The following is a 17,566-nucleotide window of genomic DNA, read 5'->3' on the forward strand; positions in this document are numbered from 1 at the left end:
TATTTTTGTTTTTTATGTATCATCTTTGTCAATGTATGTTTTTTTTTGCAAACACTTAAATAGTATGTATATAAAGTATAATTGTCACTGTCTTAACTAAACAAAATAATACTAATTAAGGATAAAATTTCCCATTCTGATGGGGTGCAAACAATATGCACAGGCATTCAAATTTTGAAAGCTATCAAGTGGTATCCACTGATAGTTTATTTGAAAATCGAACATAAAACTTTTTTCAAATTACATAGGCATGCTGCGATATATTTGTATAAGGAATAGATTATAATAAGCAAAACACTGATGTGCAAAGATGGATTCTACTGGCTACAGTTACTGGTACTTAATATAGTGCATTTCATTTGACTAAAAAAAATAGTACATTTTTAAGTTTTCGATACAACTTTACAAAAAATATTATATTTTCATGATATTCTAGTTTTAAAACCATAAAATATGATTGTAAAATATCATTGACTTAATTACAAGCTTTTAGTGAAACAAAAACTACTGTTTTTTTCCTCATAATTTTATAAGTCAAATAGAGTTGTCTCCCATTTCTTATTGGCTTACCAGTATATTGTTTTAGTACTGAAAAGTTTTTAATTATTTTCTAATGTTACAGTAGATGTATTTGTTAATTACAGAGGGTCTCTAAAGACATCTTAACAACTGCAATATTTAGTTTTATTTATTTTCTATAATCAATTCGTAATAGATATAAGAAGATGTGGTATGAGTGTCAATGCGACAACTCTCAATCCAAGAAACAATTTGCAAATATAAACCATTATAGGTTAAAGTACAGTCTAAATACATTATTTGATGCATTTATAATTGTGCACTGTCTGTTAAATCATTTTAAAAATATTTCTACTTCAGCTGCTATTATATATTGATTGATTGATTGAATGGTGTTTAATGCTGCTTTCAGCATTTTTAGCTATTTGGTGGTGATCAATTGTTTTTGGTGGGGGATATCTGTTTATCAAAAGCCTATTCAGTGACTGATTATTAATAGATACCTCACACATACTGTCTAAAAGTTGAAAGCTGCAGTTCCTGCTTACTTACTCACACAGATTTCTTAATGCTTTTTTTCAAAATATTTCAAACTGTTTAGGAAACAAATGTTGAAAGCTCAGGTTGCTCAATTATAAGCCATGGTCAGTAAGTAATCATTTATTTTCCTTTCATTATAAGAGTCACAAATGATTCTTTAATGATTTTCTTGAAGTTCCAACACTTTGGTTTTTGAATATATACTCTACCATTATACCTCTAAACTGTGAGATGTTCCTCTGATTAGTTTGATGCTCATTTGATCAGCTTTACAGCTGTCTTAAGTTAGTGTTTACTCTTACCTCCAAATTGTGAGAGTTAGAGTCCTGAATGCTCCTTTAATGAGTTCCACAGCTTCATTCTGTGCCACACATTTTATACCATTAACACCTAGTAAAAAATCTCCAGTTTGAATCTGTTTACAATTTTCTGCCTTTCCATTCTCCGCTATCTGCAACGGAAATGATATAACTGTTTAAAAGTCATTAAAGTTATGCAGAAGTGAATCTTCAAACAGTATTATAAGTAAGGTAAGATTGTATCAGAGTAAAAGTGAAATGCATTATATATATAAATGCATGAAACATAATAGTATAGCAGTAATAAATCATAAAAAGATTCTATCTCTGGTAAATCATTATAAAAGTGTGAAATATAGGGATATAAAATTGTTAATTGCTGTATAAACAGGATAGTTATAGGTAATGAGTCAGACAGTATAATTTTAATGTTTAAAATAAAGACCAGAAGTAGGAATCTGTGATTCTTTTTTATGCCTGTCAAGTGCTGAATATAGAATATATTATCAGAGGCGGATTTAAGCAGTAAATAAATGTTATAGATACATCTTCATTGATTTTTTTTAGCATTTATACATTAAGCAATCAGCAGCTGATTTAAGTGGTGGGCAGCCCCCCGCTTAGGGAGGTTAATGCAAATGTTTTAGCAGGTCAAACTCCTGTTTCTTTGCTTTTTTTTCCCTTCAATATCTTAGATTTGGCTGTTGGTATTTTCATTGAAGTGTACATTTTTATCATGACAATCCCTTTACTAGGCATTGATTTTGTTCCTTGGGTGGGGGGGGGTGACCTTTTTTGGGACATCGGGATTGGGTGTTTTTAAGCTTGGAATTTAGGGATTGATCCTTTTAGGATCTTGGTTTTTTTTTCAAATTTCGGGTCAGGATTTAAATTTCTTTGAATTTGGGATATTTGGACTTCATGTTATTAAACCCGGGATTTCGGGATCAGGACCCATCCTGCCCCCCCTTTCATTGTTGGTCTTTAACATTGACCTATGGTTGTATATATGTACAGCCTCATGCACATTCTTAGGTATCTGATGGATAGTTGTCTCCTTGGTTATCATATGCTAAAATCAAGCTGTTGGTTTTTTTTATCGAATTGTTTTGTATTTTTATCATGACATATCCTTTTCTAGCTAATACTCTGGTATTGAATTTGTTCATTATTAGTTGTACATATGCATCCTCGCCTTAACGAATTGGTGGATAAAAATTTCTCTTGGTTATCATATGATACAAATCAGTGACATTTACCCAACATCAGTACTGAGTGTTGAAGCATGAAAATCTGTGTTTTGTGGTTTTTCTGTACATGTACAAAATATTTCAATGTAGCTTTACATGTTATTAGTATGTGGACTTGTTAAACCCAAATGTAGTTTGCAATATGTGGGATTAAAAAGTTTTAAATGTTTAAGAATTGATAAACACAATAGTTTTTTGCACATTTCAAAATTAGGGCCTGAGGAAGCATTTTTATTTCTATTGCTTTATATTTAATACGTATGTAATAAGTTAAGACAAGGATTAATGTTTAGTGCTCACTATACAAATCTTTGGTTATGTGGTCTAAGCTTGTAGAACCAACAAAGCAGAGATTGTAAACATCTTTAAGAAGAAAGGATTTCACCTCATGCTTTATTGTAATTTATGAAATCAGACTTCTTCAGACTCCCTTTTCTTTGTCTTATTTATACTTCTGTGTTCCCTATTCTAACATCTGATTCTGACTTTTTTTAAAGTGAGTTTTACTGTTGTGATTATTCTAGAACTAGAAGAAAAGATGGAGGATTGCAATTGAGATCCCCAAAACGTTTAAAACAAGCCACTTTTTGTGCCTGTATTATTTAGTCAGGAACCTCTAGCCTAAATTGTTAGTCTTGTGGTTTTTTTTAAATATTGGTTCATGTTGATTCGTTAACAAGTTTAACCTGCCACATTCTCTATGTATGTGCCTGTCCCTAGTCAGGAGCCTGTAATTCAGCAGTTGTCTTTTACTTATATGTTATATATTTGTTTTTTTTCTTTAATTTTTTGAACATAAATTAGGCTGTTAGTTTTCTCGTTTGAATTGTTTTATATTGTCATTTTGGGGCATTTTATAGCTGACTATGCAGTATGGGCTTTGCTCATTATTGAAGGTCGTTTGGTGACCTAATTTTAGTTGTTAATTTCTGTGTCCCTTGTGGAGAGTTGTCTCTTCGGCAATCATACCACATCTTCTTTTTTATATCATTTGTATAGTTTGGAGTTTAGTTCAAGGTGTCTATTTCCTGTAATAGTATAAATTATTGTAACTTAAGGGGCCAGGAGAAGCACCACATCCAATGTAGAACTTTCTTCCTGCTTTGAAGACGGTGACCGGGCATTGCTCTTTGTTCACTTTGTTGTCACTGAGACACATTTCCTGTTTCCATTCTAAATTCTATCCTTCTAGCTCTTAGATCAAGTTTAGCAAACAAAATGTAAATTTCTATTTATCATCTGTTTTTTCTCTATGGGATATTGAACAATTTGTATTGTGTACATATACATGAAATATGAAGATGTGACAATTACATAGAGAATAAATAAATTCAAAAATGTCATATCTCGCCATGGGACAGAATTAGTAAAATAAAGTCCTCATTTTCAAACTATTGATTCTTAGAATGACAGTAAATTCATTTTTTTTCTTGACTTAATATTAAACATTGTAAGTGTCTAGAATGACTTGCACTTCATAAGGTTGTATATTTTATTAAAACTTGCTTTGATATTGATAGTTGTACTTAAATGTTATGTAACGCATTTGTCACTGACAAAATTTAAATTTAATAAATTTTAAATCTCATTTGAGTAAATAAAAATCTTTTATGATTTTCTCATTTTAAATCAATAATTTCATTTAATAAAATTGTCATCAATTTTAAAAGGCACAGTCTTGTGTATACTTCAAAATCATAACAAAAGTTTAAATTCTATATTTTCTTTCATATAAAATTCAATTAGGTAATTGACAATTCAATTCAAGATATAAAGGTGTCAACCAACAAAGCTGAGAGATATGTCACCTAAAGTTTAAATCATGTTACTCGTGAGCGTCTGGACAGGGGGTCCTTCATTTCAGAATTCTTCACTTTTTAGGCCTTTTTTTCTCTATTCTTTATACTTTTTGTTCATTATTCTCTATTCTCTATATTAAAGCATTTATTCTTTATTTTATTTTTCCATTTTTCTCTATTCATAATATTTTTGCCCAATATTTTCTATTCTGTAACCCCCCCAATCCACACCCTCTTAAATCATGTTACTCATTTCCTGTGGATAAAACCAGTGTAAATGTACATACAATTCTTAATCCTCAACTCTCTATATATATTGAAAGTCAAACATAGCAGATAAGATGATGTTATTTAGAAAGTTAAATCAAAGTGCTGTATGAGGCTCTATAAATACAATTCAAATTAAATACCAAGTTTTAAGTTTTATTGAATTTGGCAATACATATGTAGTTGAAATCAAACTTCAAAATTTAGGCCATAATGAAAATTTTGAAAAACATATGAACTACATATCATTAAGTAAACAAATGTCAAAGTAAAAGATCTGCACTAAAGCATGGTCTTGGGTAGAATGCTGGATCAAAATTGGTTTTTGCACAAAGAGTAAGTGCACTAAGACTCAACACACATGTATCCAGGGGGGTTTTGAAGGGTTTGTACAACCCTCCTCCCTAAATTTCATGTTGATATGCACATCTACATAGTGTGTCCTTCATTATCTACAACGTTTCATAAAATTATGCTGCATGGTTTCAGAGGGTTGCGTTGACAAGATCAATAAAATTGAGAATGAAAATGGGGAATGTGTCAAAGAGACAATAACCGGACCAAAGAGCAGACAACAGCCAAAGGTCACCAATGGGTTTTCAATACAGCGAGAAAATCTGGCATCCAACTTCTGGTTCAATGATGGCCAGAAACATTATGCCCTGGGGAATAAAAACAAAAAAACAACCAATAGACAACGAAACACCTGCAGCAAAACCCAAAACAACATTAAAAGTAACCATATCAATAGGCGGTTATTATCTCTAAGTGCTCTGGAAGGGTAAGTACTCAGATCTTGTGCCATTTGTGATAAAAGATTAAGAGACTTGTTTTCAGGATACATTTTTTCAGTCTTCACAGATGAAGGGTATATAAAGAAGTTTTAATGAAATAAAATTGAGAATAGAAATGGGGAATGTGTCAAAGAGACAACAACCCCACTAAAGAGCAGAAAACAGTTAAAGGCCACCAATGGGTCTTCAAAACAGCGAGAAAATCTCTCACCCAGAGGCGTTTTTCAGCTGTCCAAAAATAAACTAAAATGTGTTCTTGTTCAGTGATAATAGACGTCTTACTCCAATCCAAAATATATAAAAGAAAATAAATTAAAAATCATACAAGACTATATGAACAAAGGCCAGAGGCTCCTGACTGGCGCAAAAAGGCGGCAGGGTTTAACATGTTTTTGAGATCCCAACCCTTTCCCTATACTTCTAGCCAATGCAGAAAAAACACACTCAGCAAAACGCACAGTAAAACTCAGTTTAAAAGAAATCCTAGTCTGATATCAGAATAGGTAACAAAAAAACTAAACAAAATGACAATGACGCATAAATTAACAAAGTCTTGTTTTTCTTTTATATTTGTGACACATTTCGATCAATTTAGATACCTAGTCTATGATCATATTTAAAAAAAAAGCTTGTTCAATCATTTTTTTCAAATTTCTGTCAGTTTACATACATTATATACAACTGGAGCATATATTATCATGTATTTGTATCCTGTCACGTATGCAAGTTTGACATAAGATGTTGACATTTGGTTAGATTTCTTGCACATGATGCAACCTTAGTCATTTTCAAGTTTGTATGTATCATTTCAATATCGTATTGTGCTTAAGTCTATTTATAGATTACCTAGACATCAAATCAAGTTGTCATTTAAGCTTAAAAAGTGCTGACAAAGGCCTTTTGTAGTCTGAATTTACATAAAAGTCAAAAGTTAATATAAGCAGTGATACATCCAAAAAATACATACATGTAAAAATCTCATATTTAGCATTAATTAGCTTATTTATGCCAATGTATTTATAAAAAGAAACATAGATAAATATTTCCTATCAGTCCTGCTCCATTTGCATCACCCATTCAGGTCCCATTGTATTGCTACAATAAAAATCAGTCGGTGTCATTCTAAAGATTTTGTGCAATTTTCATAGATTTCATGAGACAACTTCTATTTATCTGGTAATTTGATGTGAATCTTGTGCTTTTAATGTTATCAGAAGATACCATGTCCAAACACACTTAAAAAAAAGTCAAAAGATTATCAAAAGAACATATCAAACTTAAAGATATAAAAAGAGAATGGAAATGGAGAATGTGTCAAAGAGACAACAACCCGACCAAAGAACAGAAGACAGTCAAAGTTGAAGAATAAAAGATAAAAATTTTTGAAAATTGTTCAAAGAAAAAAGTCAAACAGCAGTCCATAAAAAAACACACAGAACGACTGAAGAATTATAAAATGTACCCCACGAAAACATCATGAAGGAAATATTACCGTAAGTCATTATTAACAAGAATGTGTTCAAAGTACACAGATGCACCATACAAACTATCATTTTCTATGTTCAGTGGACCATGAAAATGGGAAAAATCTCTAATTTGGCATTAAAATTAGAAAGATCATATCATAGGGAACATGTGTACTAAGTTTCAAGTTGATTGGACTTCAACTTCATAAAAATTTACTTTGACCAAAAAAAACTTTAACCTGAAGCGGGAGAAACGAACAAACGGACGCACAGACCAGAAAACGTAAGAACATAAAAACATAATGCCCATAAATGGGGCATAAAAATATTTATCACAAATTTTAACAGTTGTTTAAAATGAACCAGTAAATGACAATGAGATAAAAAAGATTATGAACCTAATGTTGATCCATGACTGGTAAAATATCACATGAATTAAGTTTCTTGCTATTAAATAAACATTAGCCCCTCAAACTTCAGAGGACCTTTATCTGCTTAGCCCTCAAACTTTTCAGTCCCCCCTTAAACTTCTCAACATCCTATACTGCTGAGCCAAGCCCACAAGCTGTTTAACACATTAAGCTCCATAGTAAAGCTCTTAACATATTTTAAGTACCGAAAAACTTCTGAATCCCTCAAACTTCCTAGCAACCTAAACTGCAGAGCCAAGCTCCACAAACTATTTAACACCAAAAGCTGCTTAAAAGCCCTTAAAATTCTCAGTATCCAAAACTAGTCTAGCCCTTAAGCACAGTTCAGCACCCTTAACTGTTTATCCCCTCAAACTTCTCAACCCCAAAAACTAGCACAGCTATAATGAAGCATGCAGCATCCGAAACATCTTGAACACCCTTAAACCTTCTCAGTCTATGAAACTGCTCATCACCCCAACCTTCTCAGCCCCTCAAACTGCTCAGATCCTCAAACAGCTCAACCCCTCAAACTGCTCAGATCCTCAAACGGCTCAACCCCTCAAACTGCTCAGACCCTCAAACGGCTCAACCCCTCAAACTGCTCAGACCCTCAAACTGCTCAGATCCTCAAACTTAAAGTCTCCTGTATGTCAACATTTATTTAAATTCACTTATTTATCAGTGACTTCTCAAATTTCTGACATTAATTATATTAAATTTCACAATTATGATTTCTTTGACAAACTATCATTATAACATGCGTTTATCTTTTTAAAAAAATTCATGGGGAGAAAATAGATATGTTTACCAGTAGTACATTATAATTAAATTTCAAAAGCTTTTATAATTTTCTGTATAATAGATTTCTATTATGTGTTGAGTCTAAATCAGCAGTTAGCAGTGCGGAGTTAATAACACCTTAAACTATCTTAAGGAAGTTTTAAGTCCTATTTTAAAATTCAGTTATTTTTCTATGTTAACAAAGAATTATTTTTATAGCCCAGTTAACCAACAATTATCCTTCTTTTAGTGACATTTTCAAACAATAGAAAAATCTCTAACTGCAGTGAAATTTAATATATAATTTTTTAAGCATTTACATAAATGTTTAAAGGCATTAAAAGGTAAAAAGAGGGTCTACAATGGTCCAGTGTTTAGACTATTCTAAGACTATAAAAGTCTGGTACTGAGGATGTACAATGGTCTGGTATTACGATTTAAATATATGCATATAATTTGACACTGCACATAAATTAACATCTAAATAAAAAGCAATAATTCCCCTAAATGTATGTTAAAGAATTCAGTTGATTTATAGCTATTTATCATTTAACATTTTAATGCCAAAACACCTACTGGTAAAAGTGGTAATTTATGGATAATAAACATTGCTTTTCTTCTTTGGTCAAAGATGAAAATACAATATAAGATTGGTCCATAAAACAGAAGGGGTAAATCATAGTGAACATTCCAGTGCTCAGAATCTTTCACCCTCTGTATGGGGTGGGATAATCCTGACTTGAAGTGAAAAAGTGTCTACTGGACATATAAGGATTTAGGCATTGATCAATTGCCTTGTATTACCTTTAGTTCTCCCAGTTAAGTAGAATTTATCAGGTGACAATCCAAGATTTGAGAACTATTTATATAAGAATTCTTAATGTCTGAAGTAGTGGTCAATAAACAATTAATTACAATTTATTACTCTCTAGAACTACTGATACTAAAACCAACACCTGCTGTTTACAACTAAAATCTACACATGCAAAATCTTATATCTTCAACTTAAAATAATTAAAATACTGAAAGTTATATAAAATGATACTATTAAATTTGTCAAATAAATTTACTCTCCTATATTTGGAACAAAAAAAGGGAGGTCTGTAAAAAATTTATGTACCGGTATTTCATTGGCGGATCCAGGGGTTGAAACCCCCCTTTTTTAAGCCGATGCATTTGAATGGGGACATATAGTTCAAACCCACCCCGTTTTATCCTGTGTTGGGAAACACCCCCCCCCCTTTTTTAAAATGGCTGGATCAGCCCCTGTATTTATCACTAAAAGTTCCATTAATCAGCCTCTACACATTTTCTTCTAAGGCTTGTTCAGCATTGTTTAGCATTGAATCAACACAAGAGTACATTAAATCCTTAAACTCCTTAGTAATATATTTTCATGAATTATTTAAATGCACCCCTTTTGACATTGATGATCACTAACATCAAGAAACAAAATAAATGATATGGTACATTTGTACTACCATTCCTGTTGCAGATTCTCTTAACCATTTGTTTGTTAGTGCTAAATATATTTTTAAGCTGGATAAAACTCATGAACAGTTTCTATTTCAACCAAGTATATATTTATTTACATATGAATAAATTGAGTATCAAATTTAATATGGTTGCTTGTAGGCAAAGGCGAGCCTTGAGGTATCCATATGACAACTTTTTTTATAAAGAAATAAACCAAAATTAAACAAAATAAATCAACCTTGAGAAAACAGCTTGAAGTATGAAAACATTTCCTCTAAAATTTGTCACCATACACAAAAGACGAACTATTATACAAAAGATAAATGAACTAGCTCGGACAGATTTATAACAGTTGTTTTCACACTTAGTAATATCTTGGTCACGAACCTTATATTATTACAATAAACGTTATAGACGAAATTTCACACATAAAAATTAGAGTCCATTGTATAATGTACCTCGAGCTAAAAAAATTCTAACATTGCAGAAATATATTTCAGAAATAGACTATTGAGCAGTCAAAAGATGATTTTTTTTCATTTAAAATATAAAAAAACTCAAAATATTTACTATTAATACCTAATTGATGAAACATAAAAAAAACTTCATATATACTGATGTAGTCTTTTCTTGTAAAAAAGCCAATCCTTTTAGAAGTTTAAGAATAAATTTTAAATTAAAAAAAAACTCAAAAAGACTATTATCTGAACTTATTTCAACCCAAGTAATTATGAGCACTATTGAAGTACATCCCTTCACTTCAGTTGACTTGAAAAGATTAAATTTCATACAAAATCAACACTCTTTAATATTTTATTCTTAAATAATTATTCAAAGTAATATTAAATATATCTATAAATAGGATGTCATTTCCTATGATACTTGGAGTGTTACAAAATAAACATTCATTACACCATGATTAGCATGATCGAGCAATTTTACCTTCTTAGTAACAAAAATGTTTGATTCCGATTTAATTAATTGTGATATAATTTTTGAATGCACTCCTACTGACAGCAACAGACTATATCCTATAACTGTGTAATGAATGCATATATTCCATATAAAATTAATATATCATGTTTTTATTTTTTTTAATGTTTTACTGTAATTATTTCTTGTCTGTTCATCACATAATTTTCATCATTTAAAAAAGAAATATATTCTGTTTTCAAAGCTGTCAAGAGGCTACAGGTTTTTCCTCAAAAATATTCTGATTCCAAACTTTGAAGAAAAAATAGTTTCAGCAGGGGGAATAGTATTTTAAAAAAATGGTCTTTAAAGGGCAATAACTCCAATAATAAAGACTAAAATCTCATATAGAGTGATAAAAAATCACATGTAATTCAAAAAAATAAATTTGTAAAAAAAATAATTTTACCGATCTACGTACCTTATTGGGTATTAGAGGGAATTTTCCTAAAACATTATTAAACAAGAATGTGTCCAAAGTACACAGATGCCCCACCTGCACTATCATTTTCCATATTCAATGGACCGTGAAATTGGGTAAAAAATCTAATTTGGCATTAAAATTAGAAGGATTATATACCATAGGGAACATGTGTACTAAGTTACAACTTGATTGGACTTCAACTTCATCAAAAACTACCTTGACCAAAAACTTTAACCTTTAACTTTTGCCCCACCTGCACTATCATTTTCTATGATCAGTGGACTATGAAATTGGGGTCAAAAGTCTTATTTGGCTTTAAAATTAGAAAGATCATATCATAAGCAACAAATGTACTAAGTTTCAATTTGATTGGACTTCAGCTTCATCAAAAACGGACGAACGATTGAACGGACAAACAGACGGACGGACACATAGACCAGAAAACATAATGCCCTCTACTATCTTAGGGGGGCATAAAAAATTTTTTTTACCTATCTACCTTATTGTTTGTCTTTTTTTTGGGAGTAGGGGGAATGTTCTTTAAACTTAATAATGCAGTTTAATGCAATGACTGATCTATAATCAAAGATATATGTGACGTCAATTTAAATCTTCAAAAAAGTCCAATTCTTTGCAAAGTTTCAATTGTCTTGACATATATGTAGCACTAAAGTGAGTTTAAGATACTCATACATAAACAATGTAGGGGACCAAATTTGTTTACAAAACCCCAATGATTTATACATTTCTTAACCTTAATTTTTTGAAAAGAAAACAACTTAGTTTTATATTTCTATGACGTAAAGCTACTTAGAGCTGGACCTTGAAGACAAGTTGAAGTTGGAGCTTAAAAAACCAGCAGGTACTGGCAGTTTATTTCATAAAAATTTACTTTACAAAGTGTATCTCAAAATTTTTAAGACCTACATTTTCATACATGTATTTTGCATTTTTGGCTTGTAATTAGTCCTTTGGAGATGGGAACATAAGGTAAAAGTAACATTAAGTTCCAATACAAATATATAAGAGAAAAATCCTTATTTCTTGCCAGAGTAAGTTGTCTCCCCTATAGGAAATGAAGCTTTCAAAGAATCTTCAAATATTTGAGGTTTCTGATCAATAAAGCTTAAAAAATCCATATACATCAGGGCCGTAAATTGCCTGCCATGTAAGGGGAGGCAGTTTATCATCGCCAAAATATTTTGGACCCATTTTGTGCAGAAAAGGATATTTTTCTGCCCTTTTCCTTGTATGCAATGTACCTTCCAAGAATATAGGACTTGTTAATTTGTTTGTTACATTCCAATAAATATACGCCTGGAATATATTAAAAATAGTTATAAACCAGAGTTAGATTACGTGTCCCAGTACGGTAAGATTTGTTTTCGCTTTATCCTGCTTTGTGACTCTTTACAAGCTATTTTACTTACGTTTAGGGGAAATTTTGCAAAGACATAAAATGAAAGCCCCCTGAAGTTGGTCATTTTTTGTGGTTTATCCGGTTTATTTGGCTGTCCAAATCGAACTAATTTTAACTTTGTTTCAAAGACACAATTTTCAAACCTTAAAATGAAAATGCATACTCAATAACTCATAACTTGATCTATCAAGTTCAAATTTAAAACGTAACAATGTTTGTATACACCAAAAAGTTTTATTCTGGCTTTGTCAAATGCTAAGGTGATTTTTTCTAACTGGACGAATCCCATCTTTTTAACACTTATATGCATTCAATATCGCCAACATTGTCACTTCTATGTATGCAGATGCAGAAGTATTTGGTGGGAAACTTTTATGTGTGCAAAGGAGTTGAGTTGGGTACCGACCGTTCAGATCTAAATATTGAACACACCCGCATGCCATTATGATTAACCACCTTGTTTAAAAATAATGCATGATTTTAACAATTTTTTTCTTTTCAGTGCTTTTTTTTTCTCCATTTATTTTTTTGTCAGCCCACAATAGGAGGCAACTGCCTACATGCCTCTATGTAATTTACGGCCCTGATGTTACATATAACTGTCAGAGGCAAATGCTGAGTCCCCCTTTTTTGTCTGAAAGTTTTTGATGATTATAATGTGGGGAATCACATAGGCATGACTGAGGTGTGGACCACTCTAGGGCAGTCATTGCCACCCTTATTGAAGTTTTTGGATCTGCCACAGACATGCTATAGAAAGTGAAGAGTAAAAGTAAATTCCAATAAAAAAATCAAAACTTAATATTTTGATTAAATCAAATTAGAATTTAAATATGTGTTTTTACAATCTTTTTAAAGCACAATATATTCGGGTGACTTGTACATGGTCTCAGTTTTTTTTAGTTTATTTTTTATTAAAATTATGGTCTGAATGGAATATCATTTTGCTATTCTTTACTTTCCTTATATTTCATTGTGGAAAGTAAATTAGGAGGAGAGGCCCCAAGAAAAACTGCTGATTGTTCAAAAAGAAATTTACAAAAAATAATTAGCTAAGATTTAAAATACTTAGTAATGAAATAACACACATTACTTTAAATTAAGCTCTAATTTTCTTGTCAGCTATTTCCCTGTGGCCAGATTGAAGTAACATTACATCATAGGTCTTTTGAAGTGTAATTATTACCTGAACAATTACTATACAATCAAGATTTTTACCTGTATAGCCAGGTATCACATCTAGACCCCCTCATATCTTCAAATGTCAATATAAACTTTTATCGGTCATTAAATGTTATTAAATTCTTCAATAAAGTTTTTAAAAAGTAGAAAAAGAACCTTAAAAGTCTCACCTCTGATATTTGTATTGGGGACCTGACCTCGGCCCCTCCTGTTATGGTGAATCCCCACGGACTCCCCCCTTTTAGAATAACTTCAAATGGTTCTGTATCCAAATTATTTCTGATGTCCCACAATGTAAACTCATCTCCGCTCTCGGACTCATCGTCCGCTGATGACATTGCACTATAATTCTAAAATATTTTCCAAAAATTAAAAATAACGTGAATATATCATCTCTAACTGTCTAACTGTTAGAAACTGTAAACATTTTCACCGGACGTTCGTCTGATATATCGCGTGCCAGTTCACCTGTAACCATTCGGAACGAACAGGTAAGATGATGTACCTCGGGATTTAACGCACTCTCTTGTCTTTTTTATCGACATACTATTTGGTGTTTTTTTTTCAGTTTAAAAAAGAGCACAGATTTGAAAGAGTTAAAGTTTTAAAAGTAATACGCTTCTTAAACTTGATCTTTGAAAAATTGTAAACTTAACCAGTTCAGATTTTTTTGGTAACAATTGATTTTACATACGATCTATCATTTCAAGTTATCAGAGGCGGATTTAGGGGGGGGGGGGGGGGGGGCATGTTTGGAAAAAATTTGGTTGCTTATATAGGGAATCACTGAAGCGTGACTGGAGCGGGCCCCCTCTTAGGTCAGTCAGTGGGCCCCCACTTATGAAAATTTTTGGATCCGCCACTGGTTATATATTTGATTTTTTTTATTTTTCAGTACAATCAGTTTGTTTGTCCAAGGATTTGTATAGTAAGTCTTACTATACAAATCCTTGGTTTGTCCATTAACTAAAAGAAGCAAAAGCAGACGCCTGGCGATAAAGAACATTTTATCCGCAAAAACTCAGCTCTCCGCGTCCCTCTACTACACACAAAATAGTAACTGATTGTCCCCTACTTGAAATAGCTTTCAACTTGATGTAATTATTCTTCTTTCTAATATTATTTTATTTCTCCCTGCTATTTAAGTGAAGTTGAAGTTGTTACACTGAAGGAGAGGCGAAAGATACAAGATAGACATCCAAACCGTCAAGTCGAAAATAAACTGACAACACCATGGCTCAAAAAGAAGAAAAAAGACCAACAGACAAACAGACAAACAATAGCACTCAAAACACAAAGCGACACGAACCCCACCAAAACATGCGGGGCTCCGTAAGGGTATGCATAGACCCTTCTCAACGTGTGGCACCCGTCGTGTTGCTCAGGCTAGTATAAACCAGGCAATAAGTCTAATTCGGTAGGTCACATTCGTGAAAAGAGCTAGACGGGATTGTATTTACAACCCTAAACAGGACCGTAAATTACATTGAGGCATGAAGGCAGTTGCCTCCTATTGAGGGCTGGCAAAAAAAAAATGAAAAAAGAAAGAAAGAAAAAAAAACGGAAAATAAAAAAAAATAGTTCAAATCATGCTTTATTCTAATAGCACTGGTTGTTAGTTTAACCAACAAGTTGATTAATCATAATGGCAGGGTGTGTTCGACATTTAGAACTGATAAATATCGCTGAACGATACCCAACTCTACCAAAATATAAAACACTTATTATTGCTTATGTTAGTTTTTCCAGATGTGTCTTGCAGTTGTTAAAGATCGTTTTCTGCGCCACGGCGCCTTCAAACATGGAACAAGTCTAAAATGACGGAAAACAGATTGTGTGGGGTTGCTATGCTACACATACATAAAAGTGACAATGTTGGCTATTTAAATGTATAGAAGTGCTAAGGAGATGGACTTCGTCCGGACACAGAAAAATCGCCTTATCATATGACATTAAGCCTAATAGAATAAAAAAAATCAATGTAAACAAACATTGTTACATTTTAAGTTCACAAACTGTTTCTCTAAAACTAAGTAAAAATAGCTAGTGAAGAGTCATAAAGCAGGATAAAGCCGAAAACAAATATCTTACTTTACCGGCACACCTAATTTAATATAAATAAAAAAGAAGATGTGGTATATGATTGCCAATGAGACAACTCTCCACAAGAGACCAATGTGACACAGACATTAATAACTTTAGTTCAATAGATCACCTTCAACAATGAGCAAAGCCCATACCGCATAGTCAATTATAAAAGACGCCGAAATGACAAATGTAAAACAATTCAAACGAGAAAACTAACAGCCTAATTTTTATACAAAAAAATGAACGAAAAACAAATATGTAACAAATCACCAAACGGCAACCACTGAATTACAGTCTCCTGACTTGGGACACTGTCACAGGCACATACATACAGAGTAAAACATTTTAGCAGGATCCCAACTCTCTCCTAACTCTGGTTTATAACTGTATTCAATAAGAGATAAGATAAGATAAGATACTTTATTTTCCAATTATGGGCCCCAAAGGGCATAAACATTACAACATCAATAATTTTTTCATAATACAATACAAACAATGAGATAAAAAAAAAAAAAAAAGTTAAACGAGAACTTTTTAAGTTCTTAAAGAATACGTAGATAAAGAATCTATAGACTATAGTATTTTTTTTTTTTTAATACTAATGCATTTTATTGCAAGTGTGGTTGATATAGATAACAAACAAGTAGCCCAAAAAGAAAAAAAGAAAAATAGATATCCACATGTATAGTACACAAAAAGTTGGATCAATTAATATATAATAATTAGCCAAAAAGAAAGTAGAAATTAAACATGTCCATGACTCATCCTGTGTCAGCAGCAAATAGGAAAGCATTATGGTTTCCTAAAGGCAGCTGACACCAGGGGGCGATACCTTATGGGCCATAGGCATGTAAAATGTGTAAATGTCTCTTTCCTACCTGTATCAAAAGCAAACAAGGAAGCATCATAGGTAACTTGAATGCAGTTGATACCAGGGGACGATGCCTCAAGGATATAAGAGAACATTTGAATAAATAATATATATATTTCAGGCACTTATTTATTGAAATGTAACAAAAATCTAACAAATGGTGGATTCTGTGGAGGTACATTGCATACAGGGAAAATGCCCGAAACAATATCGTTTTCTGCTTAAAATGGGTCCAAAAAATTTCACATCGCTCCGTTCAGCAGGCTGCCTCCCCTTACAGGCCAGGCAATTCACGGCCCTGTTAATAATACTGCAACCAGGGTTAATTTTTTTTAAATTTTAATGGTCCGGAAGAACACACACCTAAATTTTATATCGACGGAAAGAGAAAAACGTGTACAATAAGAAAAATTTGGTCGTAAAAATCCAGAGTGGTCACATTTTTGTGAAATTGAGGTCGAAGGTCAGATTTAGAAATATCAATATTTTAACCATAAGGACAACTAGAGGCTCTTAAGAGCCTGTGTCGCTCACCTTGGTCTATGTGAATATTAAACAAAGGAAGCAGATGGATTCATGACAAAATTGTGTTTTGGTGATGGTGATGTGTTTGTACATCTTACTTTACTAAACAGTCTTGCTGCTTACAATAATCTCTATCTATAATGAACTTGGCCCAGTAGTTTCAGTGGAAAATGTTAATAAAAATTTACAAATTTTATGAAAATTGTTAAAAATTAACTATAAAGGACAATAACTCCTTAGGGGGTCAATTGACCATTCCGGTCATGTTGACTTATTTGTAAATCTTACTTTGCTGAACATTATTGCTGTTTACAGTTTATCTCTATCTATAATAATATTCAAGATAATAACCAAAAACAGCAAAATTTCCTTAAAATTACCCATTCAGGGGCAGCAACCCAACAACGGGTTGTCCGATTCATCTGAAAATTTGAGGGCAGATAAATCTTGACCTGATAAACAATTTTACCCCTGTCAGATT

General features: G+C 32.1%; 1 protein-coding gene across 1 annotated transcript; it reads right to left on the minus strand.

Moving 5' to 3' along the window:
- Nucleotides 1-1,357: 1,357 nt before the first annotated feature.
- LOC139486374 (PDZ and LIM domain protein 3-like) lies at nucleotides 1,358-14,069 on the minus strand. The gene is made up of 2 exons (XM_071271250.1): nucleotides 13,772-14,069; nucleotides 1,358-1,510 (listed from the first exon to the last, which is right to left on the minus strand). The coding sequence occupies exons 1-2, from the start codon at nucleotides 13,937-13,939 to the stop codon at nucleotides 1,358-1,360; spliced, it is 321 nt and encodes a 106-aa protein (XP_071127351.1). The 5' UTR covers nucleotides 13,940-14,069.
- Between the last annotated feature and the right edge of the window lie 3,497 nt (nucleotides 14,070-17,566).

Source organism: Mytilus edulis, chromosome 8 (genome assembly GCF_963676685.1).
Source record: "Mytilus edulis chromosome 8, xbMytEdul2.2, whole genome shotgun sequence".
Lineage (NCBI taxonomy): Eukaryota > Metazoa > Mollusca > Bivalvia > Mytilida > Mytilidae > Mytilus > Mytilus edulis.